This window comes from Protopterus annectens, chromosome 4.part0, assembly GCF_019279795.1.
Source record: "Protopterus annectens isolate FY-2018-M chromosome 4.part0, PAN1.0, whole genome shotgun sequence".
Taxonomy (NCBI): domain Eukaryota; kingdom Metazoa; phylum Chordata; order Ceratodontiformes; family Protopteridae; genus Protopterus; species Protopterus annectens.
Genome location: NC_056733.1, coordinates 1,887,415,431 through 1,887,432,069, shown reverse-complemented (window position 1 = coordinate 1,887,432,069; position 16,639 = coordinate 1,887,415,431). Strand labels below are relative to the sequence as shown.

General features: G+C 39.4%; 1 protein-coding gene across 3 annotated transcripts in view; it reads left to right on the top strand.

Moving 5' to 3' along the window:
- LOC122800063 (rho GTPase-activating protein 7-like) overlaps positions 1–16,639 on the top strand; it is a 988,694-nt gene that overhangs the window by 640,766 nt on the left and 331,289 nt on the right. For 2 of the 3 annotated variants that reach the window (XM_044069557.1, XM_044069558.1), the window contains exon 2: positions 1,641–1,712. The exons of the other annotated variant lie outside the window; for it this stretch is intronic. In XM_044069557.1, the coding sequence (XP_043925492.1) occupies positions 1,641–1,712 (72 nt within the window). The remainder of the gene's footprint in view (positions 1–1,640; positions 1,713–16,639) is intronic. 3 annotated transcript variants of the gene reach the window in all.

The window sequence follows — 16,639 nt, the reverse complement described above, 5'->3', positions numbered from 1 at the left end:
ACTTTACTAAAAGCGCACCTAAAAACATGCTGGCTATGCCTTTGCAACTCCCGCTCTAATATCACCCACCCCATCCAACCACTACCTTTCTTTCCACTCCACCAACTACCTTGATTATAGCAAGCTCAGATGCTCATAAGCCTAGTACTTATTATACAGCAGGAACTTCTTATTGTAACATTTATTAATGTCTGTTATGTACTTCACAGATAGTTGTCTACTGATGTTCTATGTTCTTCATCTGTAAATATGTTGTAAGTAATTGCTATGTAAATTGTTAATCGCTATGTAATCCAATGTAACTACTGTCTGTTTATTTTAACTGTGGAGCTTTTCTCCCCAGGCCTCCACTGAAAATGGACCTACGTCTAGTCGGACACTCCCGGTCAACAAATATAAATAAATAAATAAATAATATTGTCTAACAAAAGATACAGCACAAGCTGTTTGTGAACTGGTTCATTTGCTCTGAGGAGTTGGAATGGTTTGAGTTACTAACATCTGATCATTTAATTTTAGACTTTCTTTTAATTCTGTTCTTAGGAAAAAAAATATATATATACTGGCATTGAAATAAGCTGGTCAAATCATGAAACATTTTTATCATAATAAGAAGTAATAATGCCAAAATATGTAGGCAGGGAGTTGTATACATTTTAACAAGTATGAGTTTGTACTTCAAGTTCAGTCCCAAAATGTTGCTGTTTCCTGTATGAATCAAAGAAGGTTTCTGTCAGTTTAAAGTTATATGTCACTAGAGCAGCTCTTAACCTGGCACTAGGCATGCATTGCTGGCCTTTCTTCATCATAAGCCTTCTGGATTCCATTACAGTGCAACTGCAGGTACCAGGTCTGCAGTATAAGGATTGGTTATCCACAGGTGCCAATAATATCACAATCAGAGAAGTCAGCCATGATGATGTCACTGCAGGCAGAGCCATACACAATATATAAATTCTTCTATTTGCCTAAAGATTCAAACTTGATATCAATCTACAGACACATATGAGCTAGTGTTTTGATATGTCCACTGTTTTTTTAATATGACAGTAACTGCGTATGCAGAAAGAATCATGTGACACCCAATATGCAGGTTAGCCTTATGGATAACATCGACTTTAAAATGTTACATTACTTTATACATTACATAGTCTAAACTTAGAGGCTTTATACAAAATAACAGATACTTAAATCTATACTGTGTTATATGGGGTAAATTTCTCCTTACCTCTGCTTCAACAAAATGTGCTATATAATGAGTATTCTGAACCCAGTTCTGAAGCTACAAAAGTTAAAAGTGTTCAGTTTAATTGAAGCAAAGTCCTGCATTCCAAAACAAATTATACCTGAAGCAAGACATTGCACTCACCAAGTTATCCTTGGCATGGCCTTTAGACTGGATCTAGGATAAAATCAGCACTAATAAAAAAATACTGACAACCATACTATTTTACTCTAAGTGTGTGTCTGTGTGCTTGTGTATGTGTGCCCACTCATGCACGTGTTTTATGTTACTGGCAGATTTAATTGTTTTTCATAGTACAAAAAAACAACATAAAAAAATTCTCCAAAGTGTTTATTTTTTTATTTAATTATATAATAAATTATTAATACTAATCATTGACATTCCTTACTTTTAGAAATTGAAGCGAAGGAGGCCTGTGACTGGCTCAGAGCTGCAGGATTTCCTCAATATGTGCAGCTGTTTGAAGGTAATATGAGCCAAATTTCTTTATCCCTTAATTTGTTTTCAGTTTAGGGAGTTGCTGTAATTTGTTTCTTTCTTTCGGCTTTTCCCGGTTAGGGGTCGCCACAGCGGAACTCTGGTCTGCTAATGATTGGCAGTAGATTTTGACATGCTGGCTTGCCGGGCCTAATGCACAACCTTCAACGAAGGAACACCCATTCATGCATGTCGCCACACAGAAGACGCACTAACTGAGAATCGAACGGGCAACGTCTAACTTTGAGGCGACAACGCTACCGCAGCACCATATACTTGTAAAGTAAAGGAAATAAAGAAATAAGGTTTAGGCCATCTTAACATTTAAAGGTTTGTATACTAACAACAGAAACATTGCTACAAAATGCCCAATTGCTAACATAAAGAGGCATTACCAGCAAGTATTTTATCACTGTCTCAGAATGATTCACAAACAGCTGTGGCCATTTAAAAATAGCTGGAAACAGTCCATTATATTAACTAAATATGTCTCTGATGCATACAATAACTGCATATTGTGACAAGGTTTGTATTTAACATATTTATAGATATAATAACAATAAAAAATCTGCCAATAACATCACATGGAAGAATATTTTGCAATGGAACAATCTTTTCTAATCTGCTAAGATGGAATAGCCCTATCTCAATAAATGGATCAATGTGAAATATACTCACTGCACGTAATGAAGACATACAAACACCACATGGAACAAGCTGAATGTGATAAATGCTAAAAACTGTACAGTTCAATATTCACAACCTTGAACACAGAGTACAACGCAGTTTATATGCAATTAACAAAAATAAAAATATTAGCAAGACGGTGGTGGAGCAAACTTTGCTATACTCAACAAATGGTGCTATTTTTAACCATTAAGGACAACTAAGGTTTCCTCTGCCATTGCCTTGCTCAGATTTTTTATTTCTGTGAATTATACAGTAGTTTTCACAAGCATTGTGGCAATGCACTCATTAATGTAGTGTAAATAAATCTTTTCGCTATTGCAAGAACCTCTTCCACCCCAAACCTTCACACTCCAGGTTACTATGCATACTACCTCTGAGGTAACACTGTCTCAAAGGTAAAGGGAATACCTCACTGTGCATTAATTAGATGGCATCAAAGTAAAACATTTTCTGTATCACGTCTCTCACTGAAACAAAATATCTTGTTTTATACAGGCCTACTCTTTCCATGGTCAAATGTTAGTAACTCAAACCATTCCAACTCCTCAGTGAACAAGTTTCCACAGTGGCAATAAAGCTGAAGTCCACAATGAGCCCAAAGAGTTTACAAAATGGTAACTCAGGTCACAAAGAGTTCAGATAATGCGCAAAAATATTACCAATACTTTATTCTTACTAATCACAACAAAAACAGAGAGTGTTCAAACATAGCTAAAGAATTAAAGTCCCTAGGAAGATAAACATAAAATGGTCAAAAATTCTAAGAATTAAAAAAAAAATGCAAAATCCTGGCAATAAGATTAGAAAAAAAAAAACAACAAAACAAATCCAAGTTCAAAAATAGCCAAACCGGCTAAAGTTACTAAAGCCATTGAGCCTAACATGAAAAAAAACAGGAGAACTACATAAGCAAAATGAACCTGTCATTTGGTACATGGATGCCAAAGATGAAAATAGCATGTGATATTAAAGCCAAGAAATGAAATACATGAAAGTATATATCCAGCATACTCATAGTATTCGACACAGATTGATTTAAAGTAAATGTGATAATCTAGGCTAAGATGTATGATCAATAATATGAGAACTCAGTTTTCAGCCTGTCCATGGAGTTTATATCCCCAAACATGCTGATATTTCATGTTTACAAGGTTTATATCTTATAATTGGTTTCCTGGGCAAATGTTCTTTTTTTTTTTTTTTTTTTTGCTTTTTTTACATATTTCCTGAAGGCAAGGCAAGCTAGATAAGAACAATTATTGCACGACTGAAACTCGCATGATCTTTTAGCCCCCTTTGTAGAAACATCAGAGTCATATTTCCGTCTTTGTGTCTTTCGGCTTTTCCTGGTTAGGTGGCGCCACAGCGGAACTCCGGACCGCTAATGATTGGCAGTAGAGTCTTATGTGCTGGCTTGCCGGGCCTAACGCACAACCTTCAATGAAGGAACACCCATTCACACATGTCGCCACACAGAAGACGGTCTAACTGAGAATCGAACGGGCAACGTATAACTGTGAGGTGACAATGCTACCGCAGCACCACCACTGCAGTACAGAGTCATATTTCCTTCTAATGATATAAAATGCCCAGGCCTGCAATCAACATCTAACAAAGAGACAAAGATGACATCAGACAAGATAAAAGTATTAATAATAAAAATAATATTGGTCAGGTTCTGCAGAACTACTATGGACAACAGAACCTTCTGTAAACTTGTACACCATGTTGGTGTACCATACAAACATTGTTACTGGAAGCCTTTGGCAGTGAAACCCTCATATGACAAAATGGCTTGAAATCTCATATTCAAGCCAATAACAACTGAAACAAGTTCATCCAAAGACTGAAAGCCTATCATTATACAGCAAGTTCAGGCATACAGGGTACTGGAGTAATCTGAAATTAGTTGGATATGAGGTCATTCCTGTGATGCAGTAGATTAAAGCCCTGTTAGTGGCCAACCTGATGGAAGAGTCAACTGTGGGGTGAGCAGGAAGAAAGAGCTTCTGCCTGCTCATTTCTCGGTCTCTGTCTGAGGGAGAGGGAAGAAGAGGTTGTGTGGTCAGGGCATAGATAGGTTAGAGTTCTTGGCTAGGACCAAGAGCTTCCATATGATCCTCAGTCATGAGATGGACCAGGGTATGGAGGGATGTCACTGCATACATGGTGAAAGGCTCTTGCAGACCCAACTCTCCCTCCCTCCCCCTTTGTAGCATGTTTTCAGACTACATAAGAAAGTGGTTAAGGTCATAAAACGTCCCAGTCCCAACTGAGTCATCAGTATGACAGCAGCTTGACTCCCCCATTACCTACAGGTGCACTGGAGACTACCACCACTGGTTAGTCTCTGGGCATCCTTCAGAATGAGAAACTCTACCATAAGAGGTATTGTAATGGATCATAATGTTATTGCATGAGTATCCAGATAGTCAAAGCTATAGAAATAGATGAGAGATGGATAGAGAGAGAGATGTCAGTGGCCAACTGGATGAATAAACAAAAAAATGGTAGGTTACATTAAATCTTGCATTTCATTATACTAACTGACATTTTATCTGTTTTGTTTGCTCATACAACACTGAGCAACTGTCATTGCTCTCTAAATAAGCCATTTATTCTGCCATTGAAGGTAAGAGGTGGGGAAGGGACATTTTATAGGAGATCAGAAGGATTTTTTTTTTTGTAAAGGAACGTGAACTTGGATGAGGAACAGCTGTTCTTCCTGGGAAGTGAGAGTACAATGATTTTCTATGTACCTCCCAGCATGATCTCTTGCCTGTGAACTTTGGCTGTTTGTCTGCTTCTACGCAGGAGACTCATTTTCCACCATCTTCCACAGTGTTTCACAGAGGCAGCAAAAAACAACCCTACCCCACCCACCAAGGAAATACAGTTAGCATCAGCCACAAAGTCCAAATCCCCCTTCCCGCCAGCTACTCAAGTGTCAGGGCTTCCCTCCTCACCACACAGCCACTGTGGTTATTTTTTGACAATAATAATAATAATCAATGTTACTGAGTCACATGTTAGACTTTTAGACTTTTATTGTTTACTTCATGAAAAGCTGTAGGGTATATAATTAGGGATAACCCGGGCTGTATTTTCTTAATTATCTTCCCAATGAATGTAAAAATCACTGTCTGCACTGCTGTATCTGTCATACTTGCATGTAGTCATATCCTACTGTTTAAGAGCTGTAATTCATAAAATATACTTCTAATACTAATTTGAATGCCACTGTGGTGCAGTGGTAGCATTGTTGCCTCACAGCAAGAGGTTCTCCCATTCGATTCTTTGCTGGAGTGCAGGGAGTGCCTTCTGTGTGGAGTCTGCATGTCCTCCCTGCGGTTTGGTGGCGTTCGAAAGACATGCATAAATGGGCGTGCCTTCGTTGAAGGTTGGATGTTGAGCTGGCACCTCGGCGTTCGTGAAAATCTTCTGCCAATCATTAGCGGACTGGAGTTCCACTGTGGCGACCCCTAACCGGGAAAAGCCGAAAGACAAACAACAATTTCTAATACTAATTTGCTTTATGTAATGCGTTGCATCTATTCTCATATTGTCTGTGCATTTTATTACCTGTGGAGTTTTCTTCTATTAGAACACGTTGTGAAAGAAAACACATTTGAGTAGATATTGCTAATGTTTTCTTACAGTTGTAACCAAACTTAAAAGATTCACCATCATTTGCAAAATTCTTTCTGAATCCAGATGGTTTTTATCAAGTATCAGTTTGACTTGACACTTCTAAGCTGTGAATGTCACAGCTCTAGCAACCTGCACACATCCTCACATTCCAGAGAAATTTCTGATCAAGGTAAAAAGAATAAGCCACACAAATGTAAATATATTGTGAACAGTAAATGCAGTTAAAAAATTACAAAAGAGAATGTATCAGTAAAAGATCATCTTTCTAATGATATCATTCACTGCATTTGTGGCCTTTACATTAGTAATTATAATGTGTAAAACTGTATTATGCTTTTCTCTAAATATCTACAAACAAGTTTTTATATAAAAAAATATTCTTTTCTGTGTGTCATCTTCTCTTTCAAGATTCCCTGAAGACTGACCCACTTTAGAAACTAATGTATATATTGTACGACAGTAAATAAATAAATATATTGCAAAGTGCAAAACCTGGACACATAGTATCAGAGCACTTTTTTCAGCCAGATTCAAGATTTCACATAGTATAAATAATTTTCTTAGTGCTCATTTTTGAGATCTTTACAGAAATATGAACAATTATGCTTGTCTGTATAATTAATGATATAAATGGACATTTGTTCCACAAGTCTATCAGCTGCCACCATGGCCCTTAGAAAACTATTCTCACCCTCACAGATTTACAGTTCTGGATGCTGGGGATACAGCCACAAAACCTTTCACTGACTTTTGCTGAAAGGAGATAGCTTGTATATAAGAGAGCCACACTATCTGCTATTATTTTCAAATACTGTGAAGGATCCATCAAGGACATTACTAATGACTTGTACAGCTATTGCAAACTAATTTGCAATGTGTTGTTTTCAGACACTGACCATACTGGATTAAATGAATGACCACTGGTACATATTCATATATGAGTGGCCAAGATGGGCTTAAACAGTTCCATTTGTCTGGGTTCTTATAGTTAAGCTAAATAATTTAGCCTTTTGCCTAACTGGAAATCTTATTGTTAACAATTTAAGTGCATAACCATATCACTTGTTAATCAATGTGTCACCTTGTTCAATTGTTCATGACAGTTTTGTGAAGGAAAAAACATGGATTTTTAGACAATTAAAATAATTAACAATATAAATAACATAGAATATCTCCAAAGATGTGCAGTTTTCAGTGCAAATATCAGTGATGACTTTCTTCAGCATCATCTAAAGTAGACGTGTCCAACCTGCGGCCCGCGGGCCGCATGTGGCCCTCAGAGCTCTTCCATGCGGCCCACAACCTGTAACTGCAACATGGATGTACGCATGCTCCAAAACACTTTTTTTGTTTTGTGTTTTTCGCTCCCGTGACCTGTAACGCTAATGTCGGTGTGCACATGCGCCAAAGCACCCTTCTACTTTTGTTTTTGAGCCAAGAAAGGGTCAGTGTGTTTACTCCATTATTTTGCACCAAAAAATCAGTGTGTGTGTTCTCACTGAAGAGGGACTCATGTATGGATTTGCCGCTGTTGCCTTTGAAAGGGACAGCAATTACCTGTGTTAATAGTTAAGTACGGAGTGAGTGAGTGCATACATGAAACAGAATTGTGTGCGTGAAAGTAGAAGAGTGTGTGTGTGCATGTGTATATATGTGTGCATGACAGAGAGAGACGTATGCACAAAGAGGCTAACAATGATCAGTCTACCTACTGAACACAAACAAGTTGGCTCTCAAATATATCATACATTAAGAGTACACTTTCATTAAACTGTGGCTTTCCTGACAGGGAGAGTGTTGTATTGAACATGAACTCATACCTCTTAATTGTATGGATTTTCAAAGAATGTCTGAATTTTTGCCTCATCTTCCAATTTGTGTCTTTTGCTTAGGAAATAAAAGTAGTCATCCAAGGTAATGCAGTTCCAGGGAGTAAGAATGAGACCGCAGCCTAGGGTTAATGGGTCAGTAGTGGACTGACTATGTGGGACTGTTGCATATAAAGTTGTATTGTTTTTTCAGACAAACAAAAAAGCACCTAGTACTGTTTTTTCATTGGTGGGTTCTAAGCAGTGGTAGATTGGACAACAGTAAGCATAGCTTTGGTGGATCATAAATACTGGCAAATCAAGTGGGCACAATGTCATTTTTTAAATGTTGGGGATTTTAGTGTGTATGTGTGTGCTTATGTGTTGGGAGTGCTGCAACAGTAGATGATTATTAAAGACATAGACTTACGGACTGTGGAGAATATGTTTCTTTGTTTCAAAACCTAATACTTGGGTACGCATGCCAGAAGTAGATTTTTTAAGACATAGCTTCTTGCCATTTACAGTGGATGGATATTTACATTTAATGGACAGTGTATTAGAGTGGGCCTGTGGGGTTCTGAAGGATGCCAAGTCTACCACTGCCAATGTCTTGTAAAGTGACCTGGAAATGGATATTGGGATGTTACTGAAAAAATATAGTAAGTGGGTTTAGTTTAATTAAACAAAGTGTACTTTCAATTTACAGGCCATAATTTAATTTATTTCAGGTAATCCAGATACTGGTAGATTGTATACCATTAGACTTAATTAGGGAGAGCTGTCATTCTGGGGAAACATGCAGCCCTAGTTTCAGTGAAAGCTCTGTGGTTGCTTGCAGGTAGGAAGTTGCAGGATGTTGAGGCAATGTGTTTTATTTATTATTTTTAATGCAGTTGTCATTTCAAAAAATGGTTTTCTTTGATGCAAAATAGGAAGGACTGAATGAGCCATATAATGTTTAACTGACAATAATGGGATAGAAAGATTATAAGTGATGTATAATGTTTGCAGCTACAGTTGTTTCAATGGTGTCTGTGATGCATAACTATTTTTGGGCCTGTGTCCCACTTTTATTTTTCGCTTTGTCCGGATTTCTTGCTCTAAGGTTGAGAGGTATGGGTCCATACTAAATCAGAAGTTGTATTTACCTTGGAAGACTTTTCGGCATAATTATGAAAAACAGATCCTTTTTAATATCTCTGCTTATTTCTAATATAAACTGCCATGTAACCTTGCAAATAACCTTCTTATTAAGCTAGTTTACTTCTTTTGGAATTGACAGGTATGATTCATCTGTTCAGACATAAGCATAGAGTGCTAATGTGACTGATTTCTTGCAGCAGTCTGTGGTTTATATAATCACAATAGCTTTTCTGTGTTTCTGGGTGTGTAATCATTTTAACAGTTTTAAAGAGGTTTTCCAAAAATAAATAAATTTATAATAAATAAATAATCCTGTCTACACTTGGAGCTATTGACAAAGTCTGGGAATTTGTTTTTTTTTTCAAAAGCAAAGGTCAGCATTACAGCTCGGTAAACTGTCAGTCTGTGAGTAACTTCTGCACAAATTAAAATGTCTGTCAAATGGCTTTAGATTGGAAGGAAGTTTATTTTTATTTATTTTATTTTACATTTGTTTACCGGGAAAGTCCGACTGGGCACAGGTCCATTTTCAGCGGAGGCCCGGGGAGAAAAGCTCCAAAAATAACACAAAACAATATAATACAATACATGAGAGAGAGAGAGAGACAGCAAATTATGGATGTAGTACTCGTGCAATATGGCAGAGATTACATTTCATAACAGTGAGAATCATTGAGATACAGAATAAACTTAAAAACATTTTTTTTACAGTTATAATTACAGCAAGGCAAATATCAATGAGTTAAGTTTTTAGGAGAAAGCTGTTTGTACATAGCTGAATATAATTTTGCAAATGGAATTCTTAGTTAAACATGCCCCTCTTCTTGGGCAACTAGATTTGAGTAACCAATATTAGATCTTAGCCATCCAGCTGGGAAAGGTTAGCATGTGGATTTTCCATCTGGTTTGATGAAGGCTATGCTACTTACCCAAGGACTACATTTATGGCTATTCATCCAGCCATCGTGTTGCTGAACTACACTGTTTGATAATGAGAAGAGCTTTTTACAGAAGTTGAAGGTTTTTGTGTCAAGAACCTGTCCATAAAAAGTGGCTTGTTTATGTTGCAGTGAAAGCTGTGGTCTTTGTAGTAAGCGTTTTAAGTATAACCAGTATTTCTGAGGTAGAGGAAGTCTCTTAAGGCAGGATCTTTCTGAGCCTGGAAAGCAAGCCAATGATGAAATTTATAGGGGCCAGTGAGACAGAGGAAAGCAAGAAGCTTTTTAGCCTGTTTGGATAACTAAGTGAACTTAGTCCTTTGACCTTTTTTGTCAGAAATGATTGTAGTCTTTCTTTTGGCAGGGTGTTTTGCTGAGGCACATGCCAAAAGGGGCATTGCACTCAATGGCTCTTGTAAAGGAAGAATACAGGGATATTATGACCGCCTTGTCCCTGGATGAGATACCCTTACTAATGAAGTGGGCCATGTAAAAAGCTTTCCTTACAACAGAGACAACATGGTGGTCAAATGTCAGGTTTCTATCAACCTGGGTGCCCAAGTACCATACGACTTATTGCGTGCTTACAACATTGTTATTAATGTGATAATTTATGGAGACATCACACTCCTCAAAGGGGAAGATGATCAAAAATAATATATATATTTATTTATATATATATATATATATATATATATATATATATATATATATATATATATTAACAAAGATGTTAGAGCTAACTGTTAGATTAGAGAATTAGAATTAGAATGAGAATTACAATTTTAAGGCAAATATTAGGCATTTATTACATTTATTCATTGTTCAAATGCACCTACAGTACAGCCAGGAGGTTGACTGAGGTCTTCCGGAGCAACAAAAAAGTTAACTATATGATATATTTTATATGCGGCCCCAATACCATTTCTGTTCACTCAATGCGGCCCCAGCAAGCCAAAAGGTTGGACACCATGGAATCTGGTGAAACTTTAGATTCTAAAGTTTCACCAGATTCCATAAAATAGTTTGTAAGTCACTTGGTTTTGGAAATATTAATGTACATACAGGTGGATCTAGGACTTTTGCACGAAAGTGCAAAAGCCCAACTCCATTATCACTGAACACACTTTAACGAAAGTGCTTTTCACCAAAAAGCACTTTCGTTAAAGTGCGTTAAAAAAAAACAAACAAAAAATCTACATTTATGCAGGGGGGGCAAGCCCCCCTACACCCCCATGTGGGGGGCTGTGCCCCCCACCCCTACTTTAATATTCTCACTCCGAGATCACACTACAGTGGAGAAAAGGGAATTTTCCCTTACCCGCACCGTAGTACGATCTCCGGAACAGGCATACTTATGCGAATGTGCTTTTTCGGTGAAAAGCACTTTCGCGTAAATATGCCCCACTGATAACCATTCGGTGGAAAGTGCATTCAGGGATCTGTACAGATCCCATACGGGTATATGGCTCATGATTGTATACATCTCCTTTTATGAAATACTGTATGTCTTTATAAGGATTAGCAAACATGTAGCAATATATCCAGTACAGACCACTGTACATGAACAGTGGCAATGTATTCTGTCTCCCACCATGACAATTCAGTAACCATTTGAAATGTCAGAACCCCGCTATAGCGAGTCCCAAATCATGGAGACTGAATGACCAAAAATATCAAGTTTGAGATAGCCATTTCTCAGAATATTCTCTTTTCTCCAAGGTATAGGTTCATAGGTTCGTAGGTGTTTACTAGGCTAAGGTCCTGGAGCCTATATAAGCCTAGCCCATGAAGATTCCCTGACATCATGCCACCCAAAGTTAGTTCACAGTGGCCCTGTCAAGCAAGGCCACTGAAGTGATCCCCAGGGTGAACTTCCTATTGCCCACCCACTCGTCAAGATTTCTCTTAAAGAGAGCCAGTGAAGTGCTCTGCTTGACGTGAATGGGAAGTTTGTTCCAGAGTATGGGAAGTCTCTGGGTTAGGAACCTGTCCCTCAAGCATGTTCTGTTTATTGTGGTAATGAGTTCAAGGTCCCTGGAGCGTGTGGCACAGAAGGATTGGGATTTCTTTAGGTGTAGCATATCTAACAGCTTTGGGTCAGACGTGGCTTTGTAGGTCAAGTAGAGATCGCCTCTAAGTAGGTGATAACAGAGTATAGCTGGAGTTTTTTGAGTCTGTCCATATAGGGCATGTGTCTAAGGCCTAAGATCCTATTAGTGAGGTATTTTTGTGGCCTTTCCAGTTGTTGTAAGTGTCTAGTGAGATACATACCAAATGGGGCGTTGTATTCTATAATAGGTCTAAAGAAGGACGAATAGAGAGGGATTATGACCTCTTTCTTCCTGGATGAGAAACCTTTTGTAATGAGATGTGTCACATAGAAGGACTTTCTGACTACAGTGGCAATGTGGTTATCAAAGGAGAGGTTGTTGTTAACCTGTGTCCCCAGGTCTTTTATCAGCCTTCAGTGTTTAGTGGACTACTGCCTATGTGGTAGTTCATTGGCACTGAATTTTTCCCAAAGGGAATGACAATGCACTTTTTGGCATTGAGCTTAAGGCCATGGTTCTGGCACCAGTCATTGGTGTCAGTGAGGCCTTTTTGTAGAATGTCTACATCAGTTGGAGAATCAATAATGACTCCCAGTTTGCAATCATCTGCAAACTTAGTCAGCCAGAGTCCCTTTGTGTTGGCTTGAACTTCAGAGAAGTAGATGCCAAACAGGAGAGGACCTAGGACCGATCCCTGTGAGTCACCACTTGTAACCTGTTGGTAGTCATATTTGGAGTCTGCTACTTTCACAAAGTGAGTTCTATCAGTGAGCCAGTTGGCAACTTATTATGTAGGGTTTATGCCTAGTTTAGTGAGTCTATCTATGATTCCTGAGTGAGGGATGGTGTTGAAGGCCTTGGGAAGATCTAGGTAGCCTGTGTGAACTACCTTCCCCTCATCCACAGCTCTGGTGACAGACTCAAAGAAGTCTATCAGGTTGAGCAGGCATGATCTACCTTTCACAAACCCATACTGCATGGAGTCCAGAGTCTGGAGATTCCCTATGTCCTCATTTATAAGGTCCATAATGATGTGCTCCATAGCCTTACATATCAAACTCATCAGGCTAATGGGGCAGTAGTTCCCAGGGTCTGTAGTCGCTCCCCCCTTTGTGGAGTGGGACGACCATAGCAGTGCACCATTCGGTAGGAACAAAGCCTGAAATGAGGCTGTGATTGAACAGGGTGCTCAGGTATGGTGCCAGTTCACTTTGTAATTCATGTAGAACACAGCCAAGGATATTATCAGGTCCCATGGAAACTGTATTCTTGGCTTTGGACAGTGTGGTTTTTACCTGTGTAGCCATGATAATAGGGACTTGGCATTCCTCAGGTATTGTGATAGGCCCTTTTAAGGGGTGAAAAGGGGGTAAAGTTCGCACTGAACCTGTCAGCAAATATGTTGGCAATATCAGGTGGTTCTGTATATGTATTGCCATTGTGCTGTAACTCAGAGCAGATCTGAGTATTGACATGTAGATTCTTGACATAAATATAGAATGCTTTTTGGTTGTCTTTAGAATCTGCAGCAATTTTGTTTTCATAGCTAGCTTTAGAGGATTTGATGATGGATCTCAGTTTTTTGCTGAAGCTAACAAAGGAGTTTTTCCAGTCTTGGAACTTCACTCTTTCCTGCAACAGTTTTTTCCTTCTGTTGTAGAGTTTGTTTATGGTGGGGGACTACCAGATTGGCTTCCTTTTTTTGGAGGAGAGCATCTTGGTTCTGTTTGGTATGGCCCGTTCCATGCACTTGTGTATGTGCTCATACAGTCCATTGGTGTATGATTCAGCAGTCATGCACCTATTTTCCATTTGCATGGGTGTCGTGAAGTTAGCCACCTCTGTTTTTAGAAGCCCCAAATTGGCTTTGGAGATGTTTTTTTACGGTGGTTTCCTTTGGGGGGGTGAGGGTGGGATGTGGATATCCATAGTGATTAGCTTGTGGTCAGATCTGACCAGGGAGGAGTTGATTACTGTTGTAGAGCAACAGTCACCCATGTTAGTAATGACCAGGTCAAGGATGTTTCTACCCCTGGTGGGGGTAAGAATGAGTTGGTCCAGGGCATTGGAATTAAAGAATTGCAGAAAATGTTGAGCAAGTGTGCTGGTACATGAGTAATTTTTCCCAGGGGTCCACTTTTAAGTGTCGAAATTCTGAAATCTCGACTTTTAAAAAAAGTACCCAAAAGATCGAGATTTCAGAATCTCGACATTTAAAAGTCGGTTAAAAAAAGAGAGAGACTTAAAATAAAGTGTTAACTCATGCACCTGCTGCACTTACCGTTCTCTTCACTGTAGTGCAATCTTGGAGTTGGTATATTTAAGTAGGGGAGGTGTGGGGGGTGCAGGGGGGCTTGCCCCCTTGCAAACAGTTTGTTTTACTTTATTTTTGTTTTGTTTTTAACCCACTTTTAAATGTCGAGATTCTGAAATCTTGATGTTTTGGGTGCGTTTTTTTAAAAGTCAAGATTTCGGAAATTTGACATTTAAAAGTGGATCCTTTTCCCAGTTAATGGGGGGGGGGGTTAAAGACTCCCAGTATAAGGGTATTGGGTTGTACCCTAATATTTTGCAGTGTGTTTAGGAATGTGGAGTGGGAGTCTTGGGACATGGTGGGGGATCTATAGCAGGCTACAACCTGGATTGCAGTTTTACCCAGCGTTAGTTGTACCTGAAGTATCTCTGATGCGTTAAGTTGGGCTACTAGTCTGAAGGTGTCCATATCTTTTATGGATATGGAGACACCACCTCCCTTTAGTGCTTCAGACCAGATTTAGGGGCCGAAAGATGTGGTATGAATTATAGCCTGGTAGTGCTGGGGTGCTCTCCGGAGCCTTGAACCAAGTCTCGGTCACTGCACAGATGTCAATGTTCTCCATTTTAAGGAGTGCTTTGAGTGAGTGCATTTTGAGATTTAGACTTCTAACGTTAAGTAGCATAACCCTCAGATTTTGTTTGCGTGTAGCTGTTATGGTGGTAATTTTGTCTTGAAGACATTGCTTAAAAAATGCACTATAGTGGTGGTAAGAGCCTTGGCCAGTAACCAGAATCCCTGGGGTGATAGGTGCAGGCCATCTCTGGAAAAGCATTGAGGTCTGTCGATCATGTCATCCCAGGCAGACAGATACTGGATCCCCTTAGAATGACACCAGAAACTTAGCCAATTGTTGAAGTCAACCATTTTCTGCTTGTACTGTGGTATCATTCTGGGTGACGGTAGGATGCTACTCAGAGCTAGGGTCATACCTGCCTGGGTTACAAGATCAAGGAGCTCCTCTATGTCTCTTTTCATGCAGTCCAGGGAGGTATGTCTCAGGTCATTCACACCAACATGGACAATGACAGACTCATATTTGTACCTGTTGTGGAGTGACCTAAGTGCATTTGTTATATGGCGAATTCTTGCACCCGACAGGCAGCTGACCGTAACTTTCTCCTTATTCAACCTAGTGAGTGGGACATCAGTGTGCCTTACTACTGAGTCACCTATGACTAGTGTATTGGGTAAGTTGTTTTGCCTTATGGGCTTTGGTTGAGTGGCACACTGTTTATGTGAGCTATGTGTGTCATGTTTTGTGCTGGGATGTGGTGGTTGTTTGCATTTCTGCCTCGGAGGTCTCTGTTGTTTGGGCAGATTTTTATTGAGAGCCTCCGCGAAAGTAGGTGTGTGTTTTGTGTTACTATGTGAGGGTTGTGGTGGTATATGTTCTGGCGGGCTATGTGTTGAATGTGGTGTGGTGCAGGTGTTATCCTTCTCCTCTTGACTGGCTAATCCAGTCTTGGCTGGAGAGTGCTTGGCTTTCATTTTGGCTATATGTGTGCATCTCTCACAAGTCATAGTGTTGGGAGGTAAGAGGAGAGGGTTGTCTTTGTACATGGGGCAGTTGCTACACTGCCTCAGGATACCCAAGTTCACCAGGTTGACAAGAGAAAGCACAGGGAACTGATCTTTAGACATGCCTGGATATGAACTCACTATATTAAATACTGAAGCCTTTTACAGGAAAAAGTCACTCAATGTGTCTGAGTCTGTACAGAACACTGCCAAACACTCGAGGGGAAACCAATACGTAGACCGTGAAAATTTAAGTATGCAGTATTTAGGCAGATATTCTGAAGTTAGGAAGAAATCAAGCAGTACTTACTGAAAACAAAGAATTAGCTTGTCAAGAATGATGAAAAGAGGGGAGTCACATGAATGGCTACTGCCTGGCTACTGCTAATGCTGGTCTCAGCACAGCTTCGCTCTGTTGGGGTACAATGATCCTTTGATTCTTCTCTCACCAGTAGCAAAATGGTAGCACCAATCCCAAGAAGAGAAGCAGGCCACAGCCTGTTTGGTGATCCACAGTCTTGTCCCAGATGATGCAAGGGTCTGCAGGCTTGTAGCCTTTTTCTGGTAGATGTTTCGAATAGCAACCAGACCAATCATGTACGTTAAGAACAGACACTCACTCTCCAACCAGAAACAGTCAGGAATCAATGCACTCTGCTCCTACTCTCACCGGGATCAGAATATAAAAACAGGTTCCAAGCTGTCACCTATAAAGCAGTTATTAAGCTTTCTGGAGTTGTGGCACTTTTGGAGTTGGTATATATAAGTTCTGGGAAATGTGGAGGGCTTTCCCC